The following is a 26,944-nucleotide window of genomic DNA, read 5'->3' as shown; positions in this document are numbered from 1 at the left end:
CTCACATTATCCTAATAAACTTTGTATTAATTTTAAAATGCCATCAAGGCAGCAATTTCTAGAATCCCTGGATCTAACTTTGGGCAAACACCCATTTCAAAGAAATAGCTAAACCAGAGCTCCTTAGCAAAGTAACAAGAACTCTTAACTTGAAGCCCTTTCTTTATCCTGTTCTAGGAGTCATGTTCATGAATGTTGTAATTATTCTTGGGAGTTGTCGTGAAATCGACTCTATTAATTCAAGTTACATGTTTTGGAGAAAACAAATGTTCCTAGCAGAAAAGCAGCATGACTTCTCTATAACTCTCAGGAATACTTCTCATTCCCTTTCTGCATGGTCTTTGTTGTATTCACATTCAGGGATGGCCCACCCATGTGTGCAGCAGCAGCACTTGTGGAGAAGTTAATGCTCACACCCGGAACATTCAGTTCTCTCAGTCTGAGACTGTCTAGGCCAGTTTATCCGTCTGTTACCTCTCGTACACACACCCCAGGCCTTGGCCCCTCAGATGAATGCAAGGCTTTTAGGTATTTTGATACTAGTCAGTTTTAAGAAAGTAAATAGCTTTGGGGAAGACTGAGTGCATTTATTGGCTGCTTATTATATATTCATTATTCCTGAGTTAAATGCTTAATAGAATATAAATGGTTCTCACTTGAGAGATTTATTCGATCATTCCATCTCTTTAAAACTTCCTGAGTTGATAATGCTTTCAGAAAATGATACAATATGGCAGATACAAGGAGTCCCAGGGACACAATAGTAATTTGTGTTCCTTACTTACAGAGGGGAGAGTAAGTGGGCAAAGGGCCTTTTTCTATTAGTGACTATAACATTATTGCAGGCTATTCACTAGCTTCTATATGTAAATTTGGGACATGGTGGAGGGGTGTACCTTCTCTGTATAGATGCAGCTCCTCTTTTATGGCATATTTGATGATAACAGTGACAGAGTCTGGATTTTAGCCCCCATGTCTGGGAAAGCACACAAGCAGATGTGAGCAACCGAACCCAGAAGTACCAGTGACTGGAGCAGAAAGCAGTTGAACAGTAATCCAGTGCAATTTTTTTTATGTGAATAGCTATTCCCTATATTCTATGCTGCTTAAGACAGCTTCTTTCTTTTGTTTAATACAAATATGGAAACTAACTTGAGGATAATGTAATTCTAACTTCAACAGGTGTATTTTCTTTCTTATCTGTGGCAGAGGACTAAGAGTTGCTTGTGAGTTTTTGTCTTCTTTTGTTTTGCTGTTGTTGGGGTTTTGGGTTTGTTGGTTTAGTTGGTTGGTTTGGTTGTTTGATTGTTTGGTTGTTTGGTGTTTTGAGACAGAGTTTCTCTTTTTAACAGCCCTAGCTGTCCTGGAATTCATTCTGTAGACCGGGCTGGCTTGAAATTCACAGAAATCTGACTGCCTCTGCCTCCCGAGTACTGGTATTAAAAACGTGCACCCCCATCCAGTGCATACACTCTTGACATTCTATGATGGGGTTGTCCCTGCTTTCCCTATTATATAATTATAAGATGACTCTGGTTCACAATCACTTTACAGATGTTTAGGTTCTACACATGCTGAGACCAATAGCTCCTGTTACTTTAAAGTTTATTCTTTTTTTTTTTTTTTTTTTTTTCCGAGTTTTTTTTTTTTTTTTCGAGTTTTTTTTTTTTTTTTTTTAATTTTTATTTTGCAATACAATTCAGTTCTACATATCAGCCACAGATTCCCTTGTTCTCCCCCCTCCCGCCCCCCTCACCTTCCCCCCAGCCCGCCCCCCATTCCAATCTCCTCCAGGGCAAAGCCTTCCCCACAGACTGAGATCAACCTGGTGGACTCAGTCCAGGTAGGTCCAGTCCCCTCCTCCCATGCTGAGCCAAGGGACCCTGCATAGGCCCCAGGTTTCAAACAGCCAACTCATGCAATGAGCACAGGACCCGGTCCCACTGCCTGGATGCCTCCCAAACAGATCAGGCCAATCAACTGTCTCACCCACTCAGAGGGCCTGATCCAGTTGGTGACCCCTCAGCCATTGGTTCATATTTCATGTGTTTCCGTTTGTTTGGCTATTTGTCTCTGTGCTTTATCCGACCTTGGTCTCAACAATTCTCTCTCATATAAACCCTCCTCATTCTCGCTAATTGGACTCCCAGAGATCCACCTGGGGCCTAGTCATGGATCTCTGCCTCCAGGTCCATCAGTAGTTGGATGAGGTTTCTAGCACGACAATTAGGGTGTTTGGCCATCCCATCACCAGAGTAGGTCAGTTCGGATTGTCGCTCGACCATTGCCAGCAGTCTGTTGTGGGGGTATCTTTGTGGATTTCTGTGGGCCTCTCTAGCACTTTGTTTCTTCCTATTCTCATGTGGTCTTCATTTACCATGGTCTCCTATTCCTTGTTCTCCCTCTCTGTTTTTGATCCAGCTGGGATCTCCCACTCACCCAAGCTCTCTTTCCCTCGACCCTCGCCCTTCACTACCCCCACTCCTGTCCAGGCTGTTCATGTAGATCTCATTCCATTTCTCTGTCGTTGGGCGATCCCTGTGTCTTTCTTGGGGTCCTGTTTTCCAGGTAGCCTGCCTGGTGATGTGAGTAGCAGTCCAGTCATCCTTGTTCCACATCTAGTATCCTGTTATGAGTGAGTACATACCATGTTTGTCTTTCTGAGTCTGGGATACCTCACTCAGGATGATTTTTTCTAGATCCATCCATTTGTCTGCAAACCTCATGATGTCATTGTTTTTCTCTGCTGAGTAGTATTCCATTGTGTATATGTACCACATTTTGTTTATCCATTCTTCAGTTGAAGGGCATCTAGGTTGTTTCCATGTTCTGGCTATTACAAACAACGCTGATATGAACATAGCTGAACAAGTGCTCTTGTGGTGTGGTTGAGCATTCCTTGGGTATATGCCCAAGAGTGGTATAGCTGGATCTTGGGGGAGATGGATTCCCAATTTTCTAAGAAATCGCCATATTGATTTCCAAAGTGGTTGTACAAGCTTGCATTCCCACCAGCAGTGGAGGAGAGTTCCCCTAGCTCCACATCCTCTCCAGCATAAGGTGTCTTCAGTGTTTTTGATCTTAGCCATTCTGACAGGCGTAAGGTGGTGTGTTACCAGTGTTAGTGTTAGTGTGCCATGGATTTTAATAACATCTTGTTATATCAATACACATTTGGGAAGTTTTAGATTTACTATTTTTGGTTTGTATTTTAAATGATCTCATTGCTTTCATTCTGATAATTATCTTACTTCCCATTCAGTTAATTGTTATAATGGGGTACTTTTCAAACTGGGAAATAAAAATCGGAGCATATACTAAAGTTTTTCCCCCTGCTTATGTGGAAACTGTGGATAACTTTAGAACAGCTGAAATATAAGTTAAATATTCAGCACCTAATCATATAGAATATGGTTCCTCATTGTTCAGCCCTGGGCTATTATTACATCCTGTTCAAGCATAGGCGTTGTTTCAGCCATCAAACTGGGTACTGATGAGACAGCTTCCTTAGAAGTGCATAGTTTGGTAAAGAGGATGAGAACCACATCTTATATCCATGAAAGACTTGTGGTCATTTTGAAGATGTTATCCTCCTCTTGCTCACTCAGGACAAAGAATAATATTAGTATCAATGGAAGTGTCACTTATTTCAGTGATTGTCCAACGGTGCCTCTTTCATTCTCTATTGTACAACTTCAGCAGTTTTAATATATTTCAGTATAATTTTTGTTTCATGTTTCTATTATCATACAGCTAATACTGCTGCAGTATTAGCCTGCCTTCATTGGCCTTCCTGGCCACACATAGTAGGATACTTTTTTTGTGTGCTTGTTTTGGTGGATTTTGAAATCACAGTCATTAGAACAGGGCAGGAGGATTTGCATTGGAAGTGTTCTGTCTTTTAAGTTGAGAGCATGTTTGCTCAAGCCAGTGAGACCTTGGCTTTCCTATGTACTCCCTCAGAATCAGTAACAGAGGATATTTTTTTATTCACAGCAATATTCTAACTCCTTAATGGTGAGTCACAATCTCTTTTTAGAACACAATATGGCTGAGGTTCTACTTTCTGCTGATCTTCTCACATGTGGTAATATCACTTCCACAGTAGTGTCATCTCCCTGGACCTAAATATGCAACCCAACTGAGTATAAAACCCAACACTTCCTCTTCTCTCAGACTGTTATTCATTGTCTTGTTTTTAATCTGTGTTCTTTGACCTCTGAAGAATTTTCATTTGTTTGTTTGTAAGTTTAAGCATACTTTGGCAAAGTTGTTTGTTATAATATAAACCAACATTCTTGGGCACAAATGTAAGAGTAGTTAGTGTTTTAGCTAGCTGTGTCATATTAACAACTCATCATGGTTTATTCTGGTGGGAATTTCTCTTTTCAATATTTTGGCACATGAAGTGAAATAGACCTATGAAAGTTCTTTAATGATTCCTCAACAAATGAAATTTAACTGACATCCCTCATACATATTCATACATATTCTGTAATTCCTTCCTTTGCAATGGTAAATTTGCATATTTGTTTATCTTCCTACAGCTTCTTTTCTGAAATATTGACTTTACAGAGCATATATTTACTCTTGACCACTATCACTCCCTTTCCCCTTTGTATTTACATACATATGCAATGTTAGCATTATTAGTCAGTTCATATAGTCTAAAACATTTTAATGCTTTAAACATTGATGATAACTTCAGTATATTTATTTGTAGTTTTAGGCTTGAAATTTTATTTTCAAATCTGTGTTATCATCTAAAAGGATTTTTTGCAAATGTAATGTTCATATTATTATATAAATTCTATGCAAAAGTCTGAGTACTACAATTACTTCTACCTATATATTTTAGGAATGTTTTAAAGCCTAAGATCTATATATTGACATGCATAGTGTTTCTAAAAAAAATGATCTCCAAATTTAGATAGTGGATATAGATCTAGGTCAGCTAATCTAAAAATTTCAAACTGGAACATGCATAAAAATAAGACTGGAATATAAAAAAGTAAGAAAATATTCTTTGCATTCTCACAAGAACTAAAAAAAAAAAAAATGACTGCTCTACAAACAGGAAAGAAATGTTGGGAATTCCTTCTCTGTTCAACCAGCAGATGTCATGTTTGGGTGTCAGAGCCCAAAACTGTATTCCTGTCATGATTATGTGTGTATTAAAAATGAAAGAGAAAGCCGGCCGGTGGTGGCGCACGCCTTTAATCCCAGCACTCGGGAGGCAGAGCCAGGCGAATCTCTGTGAGTTCGAGGCCAGCCTGGGCTACCAAGTGAGTTCCAGGAGAGGCGCAAAGCTACACAGAGAAACCCTGTCTTGAAAAACCAAAAAAAAAAAAAAAAAAAAGAAAGAGAATAAAATATAAAATAATATGAAATATAGAGTACCAATGAAGACATTTCATGTGTGTTTTTAAAAACTATAGAATATCTATAACCATGACAGCATTTATTACCAACAAATAACTATTTATGTACCATGTGTATCTTACCTCCTCTTTAATCCTTAGATAGCATAATTATTCAATTTAAAGGGAAGCACTATCAAACTTTATTTTTAAATCAAAATTAAGATCTTACTGTGTCTGATTATTTGTCTGTATCATTATTATTTTCGCACACCATTGATATTTCTGTTCTAACTCAGCATTCCTTCATCTGTCATATGAGCTATTCAGTTATCTCAGAAATGTTCTGACAAACTGCTCCAGAAAAATTATAACCAATTCAATTTATTCATAGAATGATTTCACTTTTAGTTAGTTAGTCACAAAGTAACATCAGTTTACTGATGCCATAACAATTGTCATAAATTGAGATTAAAACAATAAAATCTATTCTCACTGAATACTATGGACAGAAGTTCAAAATGAGTATGAAAAAAGCCAAGGCCAACACCAAGACAAAATTAATTCTGGATTTCACAGGACAATTAGAAAGAACCTAAATACACTACTGACGTTAGGACTTTGATACATGTTACCAGAATTCAAATATTTAATGCACTTTTTCTAATTTTACTAGCAAATTGGAGAACATTGCATTCCTCTCATATGTAAACACCAAGGAAGTTCTTCTGAGTAATGAATATTTTGCTTAACGCTTCCAGTTTCACTAATTTGTTGTGGGGTGGGAGCTTGATAAAAGTACTCCATATTGATTCTTCCAAGTTTCAAAGCTTTAAATCTTAACTTTTAGACCTACTGAGCAAAGGAAGCACAAACACGAGTTTTCTTTTTATCAGCCCCCCCCCACAAAGAAGTTGATCATGCATCTCCTACTACACCTCTTTAATGACACTTTTCATCATTTTTTTTTCAGTTTTCTTTCTCTTCTGTGCTTACTCTCTCAAATTTGGTAGCTCTTATCTTCTCATTGTTTTTAGCCTTGGATTGTATCAGTTCTCAGAACTTAATCTTCTTTTCTCAGCGTTCGATCTCTTCGGTAATCCCCTCATTCTCGGCACTCTAATTTTTATGAGTATGCCTTAAGCTGGCAAGACCATACCTCCAGTCCTTACTGCTCCCTTATTCCAGTCTTGTTAAACCCTCCTACATACTTGATATGTCCAATTTATCACTCAAGTTGTTTAAAAACTTATCTTCCTGAACGTCTCTCCAAAAATCCAATTTTTCAATAGCTCTCTGTGTCTGCTGGTAGAAAATTCTTTCTCACGGTTGCTTAGCCCATAACCTTGGCTTCGTCCTTGACTCTCCTTTTCTCATCCTGCCAGCCAAGTCAACCCTTCGTGTATCTATTCTCAAAACCAAGCAGGAAATGGGTTCGACTTTAATAGTATGACTTTTCAGGTAGAAGAGTTCCTTATAGAAGATGGAACATAAAGTGATAAGGCCAAGAGAACAGTGAGTTTGTTGAAGGTCTGATGTGTCCGCAGTCACACTGAGTCACTTTCTGCTTCCAGGAAAGGCCTATGCCCCCGAGTTCTATTATGACACCTACAACCCTGTGTGGCAAAACCGACACCGAGTGTATTCCTACAGTCTGCAGTGGACACAGATGAATCCGGATGCAGTGGATCGCATTGTTGCATACCGCTTGGGTATTCGGCAGGTAAGGAGTTTAGTGCCTGTCTTGATTTGTTTCTGCTTTCTTTCTTGTCATCTCTTGTTGAGACTTTGATGTTGTCATTTTTTATTCATATTTTCAATGTATTACAGAATTGTTTTTAATTTCTAAATTTTATATTATTTTATGACAATATTGCTTCACAGAAACTGCTCAGAATTAATTACCAATCTTTAAAATTAATCTATGCATGTTCCATTATTGCAGTAAACCTATTAAAGTAATACCCTCTGAGCCCATTGAAGGGATATATCTCTAGATGTGTTCAAGAAATTATATTGTACAAAAGGAACTTAGGAGGTTCTTGTGTATACTTGATTGTATGAATTCATTGTCCTAGTCCTAAGAGGCTAGATGCCTTATATATTTTTACTTGAGGGTTCAAGCTGTATACAGAATGTTTTAAAAGTTAGTATGCCTGAAGAATATAAATAATTTAGAAAATTAAAGAGTAATAAAGTAAATTATTCTAATTTAGATGAAGATTATGAATTGTGTTAAAAGATTTATATATTGTTTTACACAAACACTGTGAAACTCAATGCTTGTTGATATAACTGACAATTTTGAAATTATATAGAGGTCTTCAACTTGTTTCATGTTAGAGAAATATTTTCTGTGTGAATGTTTCTACATGGCAAAATACTTTGAAACAAAATTTGAATCACATATAGATTTGTAGTACATGATCCAATTCCTTAACAAAAATCACAGAATGAAAATCTGAGTTGGGACAATAACAGGAAAAAATTGCTTTGGAGATCAACTGCTTAATGCTTGTCTTAGTTAGGGTTCCTTCTATTGCTGTGAAGGGACACCATGACCACGGCAGTTCTTATAAAGAAAACATTTAATTGGAGTGGTTCACTTACAGTTTCAGAGGTTCAGTCGATTATCATCATGGCAGAGAGCATGGTGGTATGAAGGCAGACATGGACTGGAGCTGAGAGTCCTACACCTTTCAGTTAACAGGAAGCTTGGGCCAAAGAGAGCTGAAAGCCCACCCCCACAGTGAAACACTCCCTCCAACAAGGCTGCACCTCATATTAGTGCCACTTCCTTTTGGGGTCATTTTCTTTCTAACCAAAATCCTTATCAACCTATCCAACTGTTACCATGAAACTATTCATTTTATCTTATTCGCATCATTTATAAGAAAATATCTAGTAAGGCAAGGTTCGAAGTAAGATTCATTATACATTAAATATTCTTGTACCAGAATTTTTCTTTTGGGCCACCAACCGGCTCCCAAATCATGACATGGAAACTTATTATTAGTTTGTAATGCTTGGCCTTAGCTTCGCTCTTTTCTGGCCAGTTCTTTTAACTTAAATTAACCTGTTTCTCTTTATCTACCTTTGCCTCAGGGCTTTTTACATTTCCTTACTTTTGTTTATCTTCTTCCACTGCTTCTCATGTCTTCTTGCCCCTGGTGTGTCCCTCTCTTTCACCCTCATTCTCTTCTTCTTCTTCTTCTTCTTCTTCTTCTTCTTCTTCTTCTTCTTATTCTTATTCTTCTCCTCCTCCTCCTCCTCCTCCTCCTCCTCCTCCTCCTCCTCCTCCTTCTTTCATTCTTGGTCTCAATCCTCGATTCATCCTCCTATTTATTTTCTCTGCCTGCCAGCCCTGCCTACCCCTCTCTGCCTTATTGGCTGTTCAGCTTTTTATTATGCCAATCAGGTGCCTTAGGCAGGAAAGGTAAAACAGATGCAACACATCTTTACATAATTAAACAAATGCAGCATAAATAAATGTAGCACACCTTTACACGGTTAAAGTAATGTTCTGCAGCATAAACAAATGTAACACATCTTTACAAAGTTAAAATAATATTCTACAGCATAGTCTCATCACTATTGGGTTTAATCTCAGAAACGTAAAATCATGCAAACACAGGGGCATTTGATCAACACGGCATTCTTATCTAGGTTATCACAGTTCAGTGATCAGCTGATCCCAGCCCATTCAGAACCTGTCTCTTTCAGTATTATCACACTTACAGGGGTAGCTGGGTATTCGCAGGTCCATTTCAAAATAGTGTCCTGCTTCTTCCAATTATGCGCTTTTCCTTAATGAGGTTGATTGTAGCTGAAGGGTTTTTTGTGCTCACCTGGCACCAAGGACCCTACAGCTGCTTATAAAACAATCACTCAGAAGCTTATATTAATTAAAACTGTTTGGCCATTAGCTCAGGCCTACCATTGACTAGCTCTTACATTTAAACTAACCCATAATTTTTATTTATGTTTAGCCACATGGCTTGGTACCCTTTCTCAGTTCTACCTTCACAACTTGCTTCCTCTGTGTCTGGCTGGTGACTCCTGACTCTTCCCAGAATTCTCTTCTCTGCTTGTCCCGCCTATACTTCCTGTCTGGCTACTGGCCAATCAGCACTTTATTTATTAACCAATGAGAGCAACACATTCACAGCATACAGATCAATATCCACAACAGTTAATGAACACAAGACATTTCAGACTAACACATCTCCCCCACCCCCCAGCTGACATAGTTACCATTTCTATAGCCTTGCTTTCTAAATAATTACATTTATTTATTTGGTATGTATGTGCAGAAATGCTCACACAGGAGATTGTATGCAGAGGTCACAGAACAGCTTGCAGAAGTCACTTCTTTCATTCTGCTCTGTGGGTACAGGAGATCAAACTCAAGTTGTCAGTGCTTGGAGGCAAGCACCTTTACCTACTAAACCATCTCACAGGTCCCTTTCTATATTCTTAACATAGTTCTTAGTTAAAAGTATTTTCTCTTGGAAGCATTTTAGAGCATTCTTGTTTTTCACACCTCCTTGTCTTTTTATTTCAAGTCCTTACACATTGTTTAATCGTTCATATTGATGTCTTATTATATACTCATATACAAATATGTACTTTAAACACACAGACCTAAAAACAAATGGTTATTTGCAAGAATAAATTTACTTTTGGTGTCCTTTCCTGCTTTATTTCAGTGAGCTATTGTTTTGTTGTTGTTTCAATGTATGTGAGTGTTTTGCCTGCATGTGTGTCTGTATACCACGCCCGAATCTGATGCCCATAGAGGCCAAAAGAGAGTGTCAGATCCCTTGTAACTGGAGATATAGAGTTATGAGCTACTGTGCGGGTCCTGAGGATCTAACTCAAGTCCTCTGAAAGAGCAGTCAGCGCTCTTAACCACTGGGTATTCTCTTCAGCCACACAAATCTATTTCCAATGTTAAAGTCAGAACTTTATCTTCAGTTTCTGACTTCATTTATATTTTCTTAGAGCAATTAGGTAAATTCTCATTACACCTGGGGGGCTTCCTTCTTAAGTCAGTGGGATTTACGCAATTCTTCTTATCCTTTTCTCTTGTCTCAAAACTTGTGTTCCCACCTAATGTTCCTGTTACGTATGCAAGTCAGAATCCTTCCCTATAAACAAAGTTTGAAAAGAAAGCTAGCTACCAAAAAATGTTTTCCTATATTCAGACAAACGGAGAAATATTTAGAAGAGAGGTTTGGGTCCATTTTCTTCATACTCATTGTAAGAGCCTGTTTTGCAGTAAGATTGTTGCTGGAATGGCTATGTGTTTTTCCCAGTGACACTGTCTCCCTTTAAAATGTGCTTTTCTGAAATGAATGTATGCACAGAATCCATGCTGATATGTTTCTTGATCACAGTTCTGGAATAACCACCCAACATACTGGGATGTACATTTCCCCATCACTTCACTGTTCCTTTCCCTGAAGTTCATTAAACAGTGTTCTATTCTGCTTCTTTCCCAGATGATTCATATATGATGTGTGTATATAAATTTCCCTTTCATACACCTTTGAAAATAATGAATTCTATACACCTCTAGCTTCCAAGTCTAGACAGCCTAGCCTCATCATTTTTAGTTATATAACCCTGAGCATGTTTCTGAATTCATCCGAGTCTGAGATCCTGTCCAGTAAATTGAACATAACAATATCTTCCAGTGATACGGACCAGGTCTCCACTTATCGACAGTTCAAGTGCTTTTGCACAGAGCACTCCTGGCAAATCTTTGTAGGCATTCTTGTACTAATTGGCAAGATGCTATAATTTTTTTCCAGAGCTCACTGTAGCTTACATTTTTGTGCTGTATTTTACTAGGCATACCAAATACCCCATGCTTCAGTGTGATTCCCAGCCACGCTTTTAAAGTAAACTAATATGCAGACATTTTCTCATTGTGCTTTTCTTATTTTTATTTCAACCCCATTATCCCCTGTGAGATCCATTTTGCTGGTTCACATTTGTCTCATCCACTTTGACTCCTGTTAAAGCATTCTTGATCAGCTCAGTCTACACTGCTAATGCACAAGGCAGTACTGCTGCAGCGAATCATATTTCTACCAAGTGGCATCCAAACAGCGAATCATTTTCCCTGCTGTTTTGAATCTGTTGCCTTATCATATCACTATTTTGCTGGCCTTATTTGTTACTAGAATTCTAGAATTTTCTTTATATTTATAAATAAAGTTGTTTTTCTTTTGTTTTTTGTTTGTTTTTGTTTTTTGTTTTTTGACACAGAATCTCTCTACATAGCCTTGGCTGTTCTGAAACTGACAATAAAGACCAGGCTGGCCTCAAACTCACAGAGATCCACCTGCCTCTTCCTCCCAGTGTGCTGAGATTAAGAGTGTGTGTCAACATGCATGACCTAAAAATAAACAGTCTATTTCTGGTGTGATTACTATGATACTTTGTCGTAAGTGATAATTTTACTCAAATATTACACCTTGCTGTGGAAGAGACACAATGGTTCTTTTGAGGCTCCTCAATATAGAATCATGTTCTTATGATCTCAGCCAGTGAGAACAGACAGGTGGTGTTTGTCAGCACAAGAATATGTACATATATTTCTTTTCTCACTGCCCTGTTCATTACATCCAGCTCTCATGAATAGCCTACATGCTGAACACTCTTATCAAGCAAACATCGCTCTTGAAGTTCCACTTATGGGCAGAATTCTAACATAACACAAAGCATTTCATAGTCAATGAAATTCATGCAGTGCTTTTCTCCAAACCTTTTCTCTTCAATTATAGATAAAAAAAGGTTACTATAAGTGATGTTTGTATCTATATTATCTCAGAAATGTAGGCTTATTTTCTGGTTCATGTGAAATAGCATACTAACGTTTTATTAGGACAAAATCTCATTATTTTGAAAAATTTACACTTGAAATTTTATTTGATTAACACTTTCATGAAGAACTTGTGTTATGTGTTAATGACGTTTCCAGTTAACTCACTTGGTGCCGGACTGCAGCTCACATTTTAGAGCAACCCTATTTATTGACTCATCTTCCCAAATTCCATAATTACATCAATGAATCTTTATGTCTAAACATAGTAAATGTACCTTGAATTATTTTGAAATAAACATATTAGAAGTGTATCCTCAGCAATTTTACCTTTGAAAAATCATGTGAAAAATCCATTTGGGGCTGGAGAGAAGGCTCAGTGGTTAAGAACACTGCTGCTCTTCCAGAGGACCCCGGTTTGATTCTCAGAATCCACATGGCTGCTCACAACTCTCTGTAACTTTAGTTCCGGGCCATTTGACACCTTCTTCTGGCTTCTGAGGGCACCAACTGTGCAGAGTATACAAAAATACATGTAGGCAAATCAGTAATACAGAATAAATGAAATAAAAAGGAAAATATTTTAAAAGCATTTAAGTATATTAAAATACATAATATACTTGAATAAAATACCCTTATTGATAAGTGCAATTAATATAACCAAATAAAAATTTTTAAAAAACAAAATAAAATATAAATTTCCCTTAGGAATTAGTATTCATGTATTCTTAATGAGATCACCTTTCCAGAAAGTGTATATTAATTTATGTTTAAAGTGTGAAAATTTTTACAATCATTTGCATTGCTATCTATCAAGTTCATTTATGTAACTGATTCATCTATGACTGACTAAAGTATACCTTAAGCCTTGTTTTATGATTTTAAAGTGACATTATCTTAGGTCTCATACTTATTTTAAGCTTATGCTTCTAAATAATATCTTCTATCCATGAAATATATACTCTATAAAATATGACATATTTCCCTGCGAACAATAGAGGCTGAATAACACAATAATTTGTGTATTGGGTGGAAATGGAAGGAGTCTATTCTTTGAGTATCAAATATAGTTGTACAGATTCAACTTGGTTTTTAATTCAGAAAACTTTAGAAATACTATTAGCTCTTCTTAAATTAACTATAATTACAAAATCATAGTTCTGTTGTTAGCAAACAGCTGGAAGACATTGCTAAATTGAACCAAGAATTCTGTTCAGCTCTTCACTGAGGTATTAGCTGACTCTTTCTGTTAAAGTCTGTGATCTGTTATTAAATATGATTTAAAAATAAACATCTCAAATCTTGAGATTCAGTTAATCATTTACTTTGTTTACAAAACATCTCAGTGAGTCTGGGAAAAACACCCAAAACTGAGAACCTGCCTAAGGAACTTTGAGAAGGCCAAATATGAGAAGCCAATAAACTAACTTTTGAAACAGTGTTTCCCCAGGATCTTCATGTCTTTATTCATACTTTGGGAGCTCAACTAAGCAACTGCTTAATCTCCTCACACAGTTACTAGACTCCAATTACTTGCTTTGTTTGTTACTCCAAAGGAAAGAGAAGAAGTTATTTAAATGTTTGCTTTCTTTGATATCAAAAGAATTAAGAATAAAGGAGAGCTCATGCTAAGTTATCTGAAAATAGCAACAACATAAACATCATTGGAGTCCATTAGAAACTCATGCAATAACAGTTTCTACTCCTAAAGAAGTTTCACATTTTGTACAATTTCTTTTAAATTCTCATATGGTGTGACTTTTGACTGTCATCTTTAGGAAGTAGGGTCATTTTTTTTCCCAAACAAAATAACTTTTGAGTCTGTTCTTGTCTTTTTAAGTCATAATATATTAAAATTGCTGTAATTATCTTATTCATTTGCTCCTCTACTCAGTCAATATAGCTTTGAGTAAATTAATCATACAGTAGTTTCCAGAAGTTAAAAAATGAAATATTATTTCCAGTACATTGAAAAAATGTGTACTATAATAGGAATATATAAACCGTATCCTGGTTAGGTTTGTTCCTATTTGACACAGCTTAGAGAATACACCTCCATCAGATTGGGTTACAATAATCTATAGGGTATTTTCTTGATTGATGGCTGAAGTGGGGAAATCTCACCCACTCTGGGCAGTGCATCCCTGGATAGGTAGTCCTGGGGTATTTAAGAAACCAAACTGAGCAAGAAAGAGGAGCAAGCCAGCAATCAGTATTTCTCCATGGTTCTGCTTCAATTCTGGCCTCCAGGTTCCTGTCCTGACTTCTGTTCTTGATAGATTGTAAGCTGAAAGATGAAATAAAAGCTTTCTTCCCTGAGTTGCTTTTGGCAATGTTTCATCTTAGCAATAGAAAGCAAGCTACAACATATAGATTTGGGGACAGATGGGACAATCAGTTTGTCAGTTAAAACACAATTGCCACAGTAGAATCATTATTAGTTCGACAAGCTTAGTCCTGTCTTTTCTGTTTTTAAAGGAATTTTATTATTACTACATGCATTGTGTATCTGTGTGCAGAAATGTTCATGTAAGTACAGGTGCCTGTGGAAGCCAGACGGTGGTATTGGTTCACTAAAGCTGAGTTATAGGCAGTTGTTAACTACCCACATGGGAACGGGAATTTGAACTCAGCATGAGCAATGTGTGCTCTTCAGCAGAGCCATCTTTTAAGCCCTTAGCCATATTTTTCTTTTAACATAAAAATCACTAATAATCACTGATCAAAAGCAGTAGCATATATATGTATACATATATGTGTTATAGTTAATTATGAGATGAATTTACTACACATTTTAAATTATTCTTGGTATATGTTAATAGCATGATGATTCAGTGACTGTGTTTTCCTCATCAGGTTAAGCATTTTAAAAGTGATTTTTATTAATCACTTTTTTGCTAATCCCTGTTCTCTAAGTATTTATTATTAGAGTATTCTCTATTAAATATAGTTTTGAATTTATTTTATATATGCATATCAATGTGATAATTAAAATTAAATGTTGCTAAGTATCTACTTTAATGTGTTTTCTAAAGAAGTAAGTAGAAGGATTTGAAATCATGAATCATGCAGTTGGTTTGTTAGAATGAATGACATTTTCACACTTCAGTAAATAATATGAAGAAGTCTGTGTCTATGGGACAGTCAACAGATGCTAAGAGAGAATGGCAGATGAAATCAAAGTACCACTGGGATCATCAATATGCTTGATTTAAGCCATTTAAGATTGCTATTGAGAAAGAGAGAGAATTCAAAGCAATTCAAGTGAGTTATTTTATGCACACCCAGGTAATTCTGTGGATATTTGTCAAATATTCCAGATTCTTGAAAGCATGAATAAAATGACATTTTTTTAATTGATCTGAATATATTATACAGATCATAAATTCTATGTTTTATGTTTTGTTTGTTTGTTTGTTTGTTTTGAGATAGGGTTTCTCTGTGTAGTTTTGGTGCCTATCCTGGATCTCACTCTGTAGACCAGGCTGGCCTCGAACTCACAGAGATCCGCCTGGCTCTGCCTCCTGAGTGCTGGGATTAAAGGCATGTGCCACTGCGGCCTGGCTAACATAAATCTTATTTTATATTATAAATTGTCTATTTTATAATCGACAGAGGCCACCAATTTTTGAAGTAAGTAATAAGGATTTAAATTGGAGTTTTGATGGCAAGGACAGAGATACAAATAATTAACTAAACGTTGAACTTGATCAGACTTGAGTATTGTTTGAGTTCTCAGGAAATGTGTTGAAAAAGAGTATCGTGTATATTCCCCATCATTCACTCAAACTTCTTAGGGCCTGTTCTTGAAACCATCACCTATAGACATGAGAGAGAGATAGAGAGAGAGAGAGAGAGAGAGAGATAGAGAGAGAGAGAGAGAGAGAGAGAGAGAGAGAGCGAGCCTGAAACACAGAGAAGTGAGGGAAGGACTAAATGAACCTCACAGTTCTGCAAAACAAACAAATAAGTAAACAAATATACCCAAGCCGATCGGTAAAAATGAAGGTAACATTGTTTTCCAATAAAGAACACTGCATCTTCCTGCCTTATTCCCATTTCAGCAGTAGGAGCACAGGGATTACAGATGCACCACATCTGTATTCAACTGGCTTCATGTGGAACCAAGGATCAACCTCAAGTCTGCACAATTGAGGGTGAAGTGCCTTATCCACTGAGCTCAACCCGCTATATGTATTTCTCCCCAAATTTTTAAAGATTACAAAGTGATAAAACTTCAAATATCAGTTGCTAAAATCAAGTGTTTTACTTTGAAGATTAAGATGTTGATTGGCAGTAAAATGGTTATGCGTAAACTTAAAATTTCCCCAGCCAATGGATTTTAAAACTCATAAAATGACTTAAGTTATCCTGACCATCTATATGATCAATATTTTACTAAAGAAGAAAAGACTGACTGACATACATATTTGCTTGAAAGAAAGAGGATTAATTAAATGTGTACACCTCCAATATATCATAACTTGAAGCAGTAGTACGTGGTTAGTGTGGGCTCCAATACTTTCATTGTTTTCTTTTGTTTTTCGAGACAGGGTTTCTCTGTGTAGCCCTGGTTGTCCAGGAACTCATTCTGTAGATCAGGCTCGCCTCGAACTCAGAGATCCACCTGCTTCTGCCTCCAGAGTGCTGGGGTTAAAAGCATGCATCACCACCATCCTGCTGGATTCCAGTACCCTAATCTTTGTCAAAGAAACTGTCCAATAGCCTAAGAAATGACCATTCCCATATGAATAAAAGTACAAAGCTCATTAGAAAACAGGTATCCATTTACCTGCTTTTAAGAAAAAGTAAACCGTAAAGAGTGTGATGTTCAGACTAATAGCTGTTGTACGTTCTCAGGTTGTCACACTGTGTGAGCTGCTTGTTTGAATACAAGCTCATCTCCAAATGTGTATTTTATTTATGGTACCTGTTTACACTCTTAATACACTGTTCAGCAGAAGTGGCTTTCAAGCTGCAGTGCCCCCAGATTATCTCTAAGGTTTGTTAAGCTAACTGCTTAACTCACTGGACCTGGGTTGGACATTTATATTGCTAACAACCTCTATCTAGCATGCATTGGGAAAGCAGCTAGTTGGGTCCATAGTGGGAAACATGTTATTTTGCCATGCTACCCTAAGAAGACTGAACCCATTTTTGCCCTTTTTTTATAGGCATTCTTTTATGATGCCAGGAATATAAAATTTATCTTAACCACAGCATTGGGTATACCTTGTCAAAACCCTTTTTGTGGAATAAATGAATTTTCAGTTTGCCTGTTCATTCTTTGGCTTTCATTCTTTTTTTATTTTGTTCTTTTCTTCTCTCTGTGGAGTTGGAGTTAGGGTACTAGGCTGCACACATGCTTAGCAAGTTCTGTACAACAGAGCTGCACCCTAGTCCATGATTTCAAATTTATTACCAGATAGATTAATTTACTTATTATAATTGAAATCGTGCTTCTGAGATCATTTATATGATCAGATAGATATTTCCAAGACGATTGATGAAGTTATCGTGTTTTAGGATTTACCAGATAGTCTGAGAACTAATCCTAATACAAATATTTTCTTTAATTATGGCCAGGGTATACACAGTTCCTTGGGATGACATCTGTAAGGGCAATGTATTTATTCATTACTATATTCATTTGCATGCATTTATAGCATGTATGTATATGTAAGGGCTTGTGTGAATGCACATGTATTTGTATATGCATGCATGTGGTGCTAGAGTTCAACATGAAGTGTGTTCCTCGATTGTCCTTGATCTTGCTTTCTGAGACTGCATGTCTCCTTTGCCTAGGGCTCACCAATTAACTATGCTGGCTTGCCAGCAGGCTCCAAGCACCTGCCCGTCTCCACCTTCTCAGCACTGGGATTCCAGATGGGCTGATGAGTTGGACATTTTGGGGGGTGGGTGTGTTTCAAATCAGCTCATCATCTTGCTTGTCAAACATTCCACTGGTAGCCGTTTTCCTGGCCACCCGAGTCTACTCTTTATAAGAAATCTACTAATTATCACACGTTATTTAATTGTGGCTGTGTGAACTAAGATTTGCATTTGGTTGAGGCCTAATGACTGGACATCGCCTCCCTCAGTAATCTGGCCATTGGAACTGTGAGTGAAAAGCTTCCAACACGTGAAAATGACTACAGCTCTCAGATTGTGACTATCTTATATTACAAGAAGAGTAAGAATTGTGACAGCTGTTTTAATTGGTTATCAATCTCACTAATTTTTGAGGTTTTAATTATAATTAATAATTAATTTAGCTTCATCATCTTCAGTTGCGTTTCTTGGTTTGATAAGCTATTCTAAATTTGAAGTCAGTGTTTTATGCAAGTAATATGAAAAACTTTTGACAGTTAATATATTTTCCTAAAATGGTCAGTGTAACACAGCTTTCAAATAAGAAATGGTCCCATAAAAATGATTGCAGAATTCCAGCTGCTGTAGAATTACTCCACAATGGATTGCTGCCTCATGCTTTTCCTCATTGATTTTAGAAGTTCATACAAGCACAAAAGAAATCATAGAGGAGATTGGATAGACTTTAGTGTACTTCAAATTTTAGAAATCATTTCAGAACAGTACAAGGAGTTGGATAGAAATTTGAGGGTAGCGTTTGAATAACATAGGCAATATCTTTTTAATTAGTCTTAATGCATTTGTATCATTCTGACACTAGTCCAAATTATTTACATATGTTCCATGTTTCAGCTCTTAACCCAATAAGGTGTATGAAACTGCTAGTTCTACTCTATTTGTGAAGGACCAAAGGTGTAAATAGCTCATTTCAAGATCACATGCCCGAAAAAGATGTACCAGGGATTGGAATCCAAGCCATTTGACTGTAGAAACTTACAAATGAGGCTCATTTAAGTACTATCTCAATTTGGGCACTTTTCTTATTTTTTCTGTTGTTTGCTTTGGTTGTTTTGTTTCATTTTTATTTTTGAGAAATTCTTCCATGAGTACAATGCATTTTAATCATACCCTTCCTTCTATAGTTCCTTTCATTCCCCCAATATGCCTCTGCTAAACCCAGATAGTGTTGTCCATATGGACATTGGTATAGGGATAATCACTGGGGTATGGGCAAAGTTATTACCTGATGAAATTTTCTACCATTTTTAAAGGTAAGATTTACTTGCTCTAATGGTTTTAATTTAAGTTAAATTAATTTAATTTAAGTACTGTATTTATAAATAAAGACTTTGCTCCAATTTTATATTTAAATATATTGTATCTTTGAATATATCAAGTATTACATATTACATTTTCATTCTTTCAATTTCTGATCCATGTGTGAGTACATGTGTTTTTTTCACTCACCATGTGATGCTTTGTGTAACATTGTAATGCTCTGGTTACATCCTCCTCCCTTTGTTACAATATAAACCATTTAATTATGGGAACCATTAGCAGAGCATGTTTTACTTTTTGCAAATCTAGAAAGTGGTTTAAGGCACTAGCTCTTGTTGCAAGAAAGTTAAAAGCATAAAGACATAGATTAGCAAACAGGCCGTAGTAAGCTGAATAATAGGTGCTGTAATCAATTTGGTGATGAGTTCACATAGGGGCCACTGGAAGGTAACCTGAGAGAGTCTGGGAAAGTCAGGAATGCTACCAGAGAGCACTAGCAGTCTCAGATGAGTAAAGCCCACATGCTGTATTCACAGTCATTGCAGCACCTTGGAAACAAGAGTTTAGTGACATGTATATTCCTAATACAGGAGAGGAAGGGAGGCTGACACAGGAGGGAGGAGGGTCATGGAGGGCCATGTGAACTACAACAAAAATAGTTTGACCTTGGGACATGGAAGGCAAAATACAGACAAGTCAAGTGATTGCTGTTGTGATGTCAAATTCATATGATAGAAACAACGAGTGAAAGCAGTATTTTTTGTTTGTTTGTTTTTAAACTTGAAGTGAAATACAACCATTACAACAGGGAGGCTTCGTTGAGCACCTGGGAGAAATACCCAGGACAAAAATCTGTAAGATCTGGTGAGTGACCAGAGCTTGAGGGAGAGGAAGAGTAACACTGAGCCAGAACGAAGACAGTCCACTGCTTACATGCTTGCCAAAGCTTTCAATGCAATCTGGTGTTTTCCATAATAAAATATATAGTTTAAAATGGTTGTTTGAAGAAGAAAATGAACCATTTTGGAGCTGTGTATTAGGAAAATGTTTAATAGAACATTTTCAAGGATATGTGAGATGATAAAATTTGAGAACAAAATCTGGAGGAAGTTTTATGTCTTGATATAAAACAAATGAAATGTACACATATATCCATGAAATTGTTTTATTTTACATCCTAATAGTGATAGAACAAAATATCTCCTTCAGAAATCCATGTTTTTGGAAATGACACAGTAAAAATTCATGGGTAGCTTCCTTAGATTTAATAAACAGCTTCTGTACTTAGAAAAGTGATTTGGAATATAAATGCATTTCCACTAAAAGGTACTACAATAGTAACTGTAAAAGTTCTTTAAAATCACATCATGAAAGCATTTTTAAAAGAATAAGTCTACCTTCAAAGTAATTTTAATTTTCTTAAATTATCTCCTCTGTAAATTATGTATTATCTTGTCTTCAAACTTCAAGTTATCTTGAGCCAACAGCGTCTTCCCACATTACATAAAATGTACCTTACATTATCAGATATGATTGGAGGGAGCTTGCAGAAACATGCACCAGTCCATCAGCCCTCCATTTTCACAGGGCATGTAACACTTTTGTGGATCATTCTGTGACTAGGCCAGGCTCCATGGTGTTACAGTCAAAAGGGCAGAGAAGACCAGTTGATTCCAAGCTATGTCTTTTTGGCTAAAAATATGTGATCAATTATAATAATATCATTTGATATTCTATGGCAAGTATAGTCTCAGTAAGATCTACATTTTCATCTAGATATTTAATTTTGTAGCTGTTATGTGTATTTCAAATAGTGCAGGTATATATAAGGAGTTCAAAGGAAATCAAGAGAACTTATGAGTGACTGAGTTAATAAATTATTAGATAAATGTCTTGGTCTACAGATGATCCAGGCAATACAGCAATAAAGCATGGCACATTGGAGATAGCATGGCACATGCTCCTGTTATCCCGTTAACAATTTAACACCGGCACAATGTTTTTTGATGCTTTTGTAGGTAGATGTTATATACCATAGAGGCATGTAGAAAAGAACTGAACCAAATAAGAAGCACATCCATGATTTCCCAAGTCTTACCATTTGGTAGATAGCAAACCAAAATGACTAGAAGAAACAGAAACACGTTAACGCTAATAATTTTAGAAATGTGTAGCAAATAGAGCCAAGGTCCAAGAAAAACCATCTTTTCATCCTGTATCCAGAGTGGAGATGTGAGGAGGCAGCAATGACTGGGCTTTGTGTTTCCTACAGATCCATTTTTTGTCCTTGGTTTTTATACTTTTTAATCTTACTGTACTTATATTCATATGTATGAGCATATTTTATGTGTGTTATGTCCACATGACTGGTTGCAGGTCCTAGAGATATGGAAGATTGTGAGCCACCAAACCCAGGATTTATGAATTGAACCCAGGTCCTTTTCAAGAACAGTGTGCATTCTTAACAGATGAGCTTTCTTTCCAGCACCTATATTCTCATTGTTTGATTATAGTTGTTAAACAATATTGAATGGAAAGGAAGATTCCTGATTGCACTCAGTTCTGGCTAAAAGTGATCAGTACTTTCTCCAAGTTTTGTTGCCATTTCACTCTTAGAATTAACCCGAGATAAACTGAAGGACCTAAAATTCAAAGGCTGCACACAGAATTCTCAATTCAGTCTAAATGTAAGAAAAAAAATCTCAGAAATGAAAACTAGCTTAGGTTCTCATATTATCTACCTTGAGGATATGGCATTCTATGTAAATCTATAGTAATTTATAGATAATTTTCACAGGGGAAGACACCAACTCATAGATATTTGTGAGATTCTAAAATTCTGATCATGAAGGCAAAAATCTCTGATGTTAAAGGGATGAGGACTCCTAAATACTTCAACCATAACTTTTACGTAGGATAGTCAGTGATCTCAAATAGCTCCAAAATATATTCAGGGACAGGTGACAAAATCATCAAATTTCACCAGCAGAACTTTTCTTTGTTACATATAAAACCAAGAAACCCTACACCCTCTGCATCCTCCACCCCACCATAAGGTGCTGTGTATAATGTAAATCTCTTCTAAAAATGAGTATATAATTTCTAAAATTCTAGATGAAAGGTTTATCCTGGTGTGATCAGACTTCAGACAGCCTGGGAATTGAACCCAGGTCCTCTGGAACATCAGTCAGTGCTCTTAACCCTTGAGCCAGAACTTACCCTGTTGGAGGAGGGGCTGAGGGTGGGGAAGGTGAAGAGTAGTGGGAGGAGGGATGACAAGGGGGATCTGTGGTTGGTATGTAAAATGAATAAAAAAAAGTTACTGCTTTGGATAGTTTGCTCATATTTTATAATAAGCACCAATAATAATTAATAGCTATTTTGATTTTATTGTTGAAGTGACAGTAGCATGTCAATAACTATTGGTTGTTTGTGGATCCTGTGTCAGTGTAAAATGGGGATCCTGGAGCCGTCCCTACTGCCTTTAATCATGTGTGTACAAATGAGGAGAAGGCAAAAGCAGAAACAGTATACAAATAGTGAGTACATATGGTATGAGCTCTTTTCACAGGTGGAATAATGAATTACTGCTGGATCTAAAAGAGAATGCATTAACACAGAGTAATAATCTCTTGTCATTATAGTTTTGCTAACGAGATCTTTGGTTGTTCGTGACCTGGCATTGGCAGGGCTCAGTTTGTCTATCTTCCATGATTCATTCAGCCATTATGAAATGCTTGTTCTGTTTACTCATGAAAATGAAAGCCAATTATTATTACATGCTTATTAGTTATTTTACAAGAAATAGTAAGCTTTACATTTTTTGAGATATTTCAAAACCATCAAGTTAAAAGCACATAGTAAGTATTAAGTAATGAGTAATAAACATTGTTGAAGAAGAGCTGGCTCCACTGTAAGAGAATGCCATGTAGGTAATTATTTTTCATCTGTACAGAGAAATGAATGAGGTTCTCTTGAAAGCAGAAAATTTGTCCATCTTTCCTTAGCTTCTTCTTCCTTCCTACCTGCCTGATCCATAGGACAATCTCTGGTTCCACGTGACCTAAATGTACAAGATGATTACCAACTTGTTCAATGTTGCTGTTTACCATAAACATCAATCAATTACTGAAATAGTCTTAATATTTCAGGACTTTAATATGACATCATCTTAAATTAAGAGAATTTCAGGAATTTGGTCAATGTAACAATTTTTTTTTACTTTTTGAACAATTTAATCTATTCATCTCAGCATTGTTATAATTCCTGTGATATATATGTGTTCACTCTCATTATGTGTAACTGCCCATTAAGATTAACTGTTGTTTCAAACAAATATGAAATTTTTTTTCTGCTTTACACATCTAATTTTAAGTATATATATATATATATATATATATATATGTATACACACACATACACACACACACACACACACATATATATATATATTATTTAATGAAGTAGGAGTTAAGTTCATGCTTTCTGCAGACAGTCACATTGATTTTCAACACTTGCATGGAGGCTTCCAGAGCAAAACATCTTCAGAGTTGAGATACAGTCTTCTAAGTAAATGTTTCCTAATCACTTATTGGAGGCTGGATGAGGATGTACTTGGGAGAACTCACTTTCAACCAGAGATTCTGAGAAAGTCCCTAAAAATGAAGAGTATTTAAAAACTAAATCAGTTTTCACTATTTATTAATTTGTATCATTTCAAAGAACAAATGTTAATGTAGACACTGGGCAATATTAACTTGTGGGTTAGATACATCAAAGGTTTTGAGAGCTAACAGGGATCTCAGCGGCTAAGGCTTGCATAATATAGATCTTCATGTCCCTGGGTTTGATCCCAGCACAACATACACACAAGGAAATGAAACAAGACCAGCAACAAATTTAATGAAAATAAATGAGTCTAGAACAAATGTTCTCATATATTCTTAGTATATTTGAATATACATGATTAGCATTTTAGAATTGTATAGGTTTCAAGAAAGTTATTAGCCTTCCCAGAACTCTGGGTAGTAATATACTCTTTTATAGCTTGGGTAGTGTTTCTTCCCTATATAACATTTTTATTAGTGGTACTTGTGTTGATCAAAAGAGCCATACTAATTTTAATTTCCTTTTTGAGAATTTCATTTATGAATACTGTGTTTACATAACTCCCTCCCATTTCTTCCAATTCTTCTCATGTCTTTCTCACTCCTAAAATTTATGGATTTTCATTCTTTATTTATAATTGTTATAACATATATATATATATATATATATATATATATATATATATATATATGTTAGTCCACAAGTACAATCTGATGAGATCATTTAGTGTTGATCATATGCCTATGTGTTTAGGGCTGATCTCTTGGAATTGCCTAACCTATCAGGGGGCTTGTCATCCCTGGAGAAGACTGATTCTTCATCTCCCAGAAGCCATCAGTTGCCCTGTAGCTCTTCTTCCAGGGGTGAAGCCTTGTAAAATTTGACCCACTTACTTTGACATACCAGTTGGTGTTGTTATTTTTTTTTAGGTCTGTTTTAGAAAATCATGTTATTGAGATCTCCTGGGGACACCTCTGTCAGGCACAGAAGACACTGTCTCAGATGTCCTATCCTGGCTCTGGCTCTGGCTCTTACAGTCTTCCCTCCCTTTTTTTCTAATGTTCTCTGGACCTTAGGTTTGTGGGTGTTTTGTAGAACTAATAACTGGGGCCAGAAATCCTGAAGTCGGTGCATGTCTCATTTTCATCAGTTGTGACTTTCTGTCATGGTTTCTGTCTGTTAAAAAAAGAGGCTTTTGTGATGAGGGGTGTCTTAGCTGGATTTCTACTGCTGTGAAGAGACACCATGACCATGGCAACTCTTATAAATGAAAAACATTCAATTGGGGTGGTTTACATTTTCAGAGGTTCAGTCCATTATCATGGTGGGACATGGTGGTGTACAGGCAGACATGGTGCTGGAGAAGATACAAAGTCCAAATATTTACATGTAGGCAACAGAAAGTGATCTGTCTCATTGGGTATGGCTTGATCATGTATGAGACCTCAAAGCCCATCTCCACAGTGACACATTTCCTCCCTCAAGACCACACTGATTCCAACAAGGCCACACCTCATTAAAGTACCATTCCCTATGAGTTTATTGTGACCATTTACATTCAAATTACCACAAGGGCTGAGAGCTACATTTACCTGTGGATATAAGAATGAATATTTAGAATTCTGTTAGAAATTATCCTGATTTAGTGAAGGGTTAAAGACTTGGTTCTCTTTTAGGCCATGGCCTCCCTAGTCACAGGTAGTAGGCTAGGTTTACATTTGCCATTTTTTCCTTCTTCTGACAAGTAAATAAATTGAACTAGAAGCATAGTGCACCTCTGTAGTACCAGAAGCCCCTGGCAAAGCGGAAACCCTGCAGAGTACCTTCCTGTGTCAAAGAGACTAGAACTTATGGGTGAAGGCTCCATGTAGGCACCAGCTTGAGTTGTCCATGTTCAATGAGTTGTATGGATGTTGTCCTAGGCAATGGAGCCCCACTATTGGTTTTCAGAGAGCAATCTTTTGTCTTACATTGTTTAGGAATTTCCATGGGACCCTATGGAGTTCAGGAGAATCTCCAGAATTTATGAGCCTGCTAGATTGGTGCATACTCTTACAAACAAGATATCATGTATCAAATAAGGTGAAATGGGAAGAGAGACACTTGATGCTGTGCTCTGACTGTCCCATGTGGGCAGCCACCTCCACTCATATGAACATGTGGGCATACACATATATCACATACATGAAACGTTTTAAATTTTTTAACACAAAGGTTTCAAATTGTACTCATCAAAACAACTATTATTTTTAAGTAATTATTTTTGATCCAACACTGTTTATGATCTTTTTCTCTTTAATTTGTATCACTATTTTTAATATCTTTATTTTAATGTATAAGTAATGACTGAAATTTTTTCATCTTTTTCCTTTTGTTGAAAATAGATTCTTTTCTCATACAATATATTCTGATTATAATTTCCCTCCCCTCTACTCCTCCCAGTTCCTCCCAGCCTCCCCTCTTCTCTGGATCTACCACATTTCTAACTCTCATTAGAAAAGAACAGGCTTCCAAGAGATAACAACCAAAAATGACAAAATAAAATATAATAAGATGAAACAGAAACTATCATATCAAAGTTCGACACAGCAACCCTATAGGATGAAGAGTCCCATGTACAGGCACAAGAGTTAGAGACCCACTTAGTCTCACAATTAGGGCTCCCATAAAAATATTCAGCTAATAACAATAATATATACATGGAGGACTTGGTGCAGACCCACGTAGGCTCTTTGCTTTTTGCTTCAGTCTCTGTGAGCTCATATGTGCCTTGCTTAGTTGATTCAGAGGGCCTTGTTCTCCTGGTGTTCTCCATCTCCTCTGATTCTTACATTCCCTTTGCCTCCTCTTCTGTGGGATTCCCTGAGCTCTGAGGGAAAGGATTTGATAGAGAGTTCCCATTTAGACTCTCTCTTTGTATAATGTCTGTTTGTGGATCCTCCATCTGTTCCCATCTGCTATTGGAGGAAACGTTTCTGATGATGACTGGATAAGG

At 36.6% G+C, this 26,944-nt stretch overlaps 1 protein-coding gene across 1 annotated transcript in view; it reads left to right on the top strand.

The window, feature by feature from the left end:
• The window catches only part of Mdga2 (MAM domain containing glycosylphosphatidylinositol anchor 2), a 656,085-nt gene that overhangs the window by 562,947 nt on the left and 66,194 nt on the right, over nucleotides 1-26,944 (top strand). Inside the window, exon 7 of the mRNA XM_059279883.1 lies at nucleotides 6,935-7,083. Coding sequence (XP_059135866.1) covers nucleotides 6,935-7,083 — 149 coding nt within the window. The remainder of the gene's footprint in view (nucleotides 1-6,934; nucleotides 7,084-26,944) is intronic.

Source organism: Peromyscus eremicus, chromosome 14, assembly GCF_949786415.1.
Source record: "Peromyscus eremicus chromosome 14, PerEre_H2_v1, whole genome shotgun sequence".
NCBI classification, from domain to species: Eukaryota; Metazoa; Chordata; class Mammalia; order Rodentia; family Cricetidae; genus Peromyscus; species Peromyscus eremicus.
This window is presented reverse-complemented; position numbering and strand designations above follow the sequence as displayed.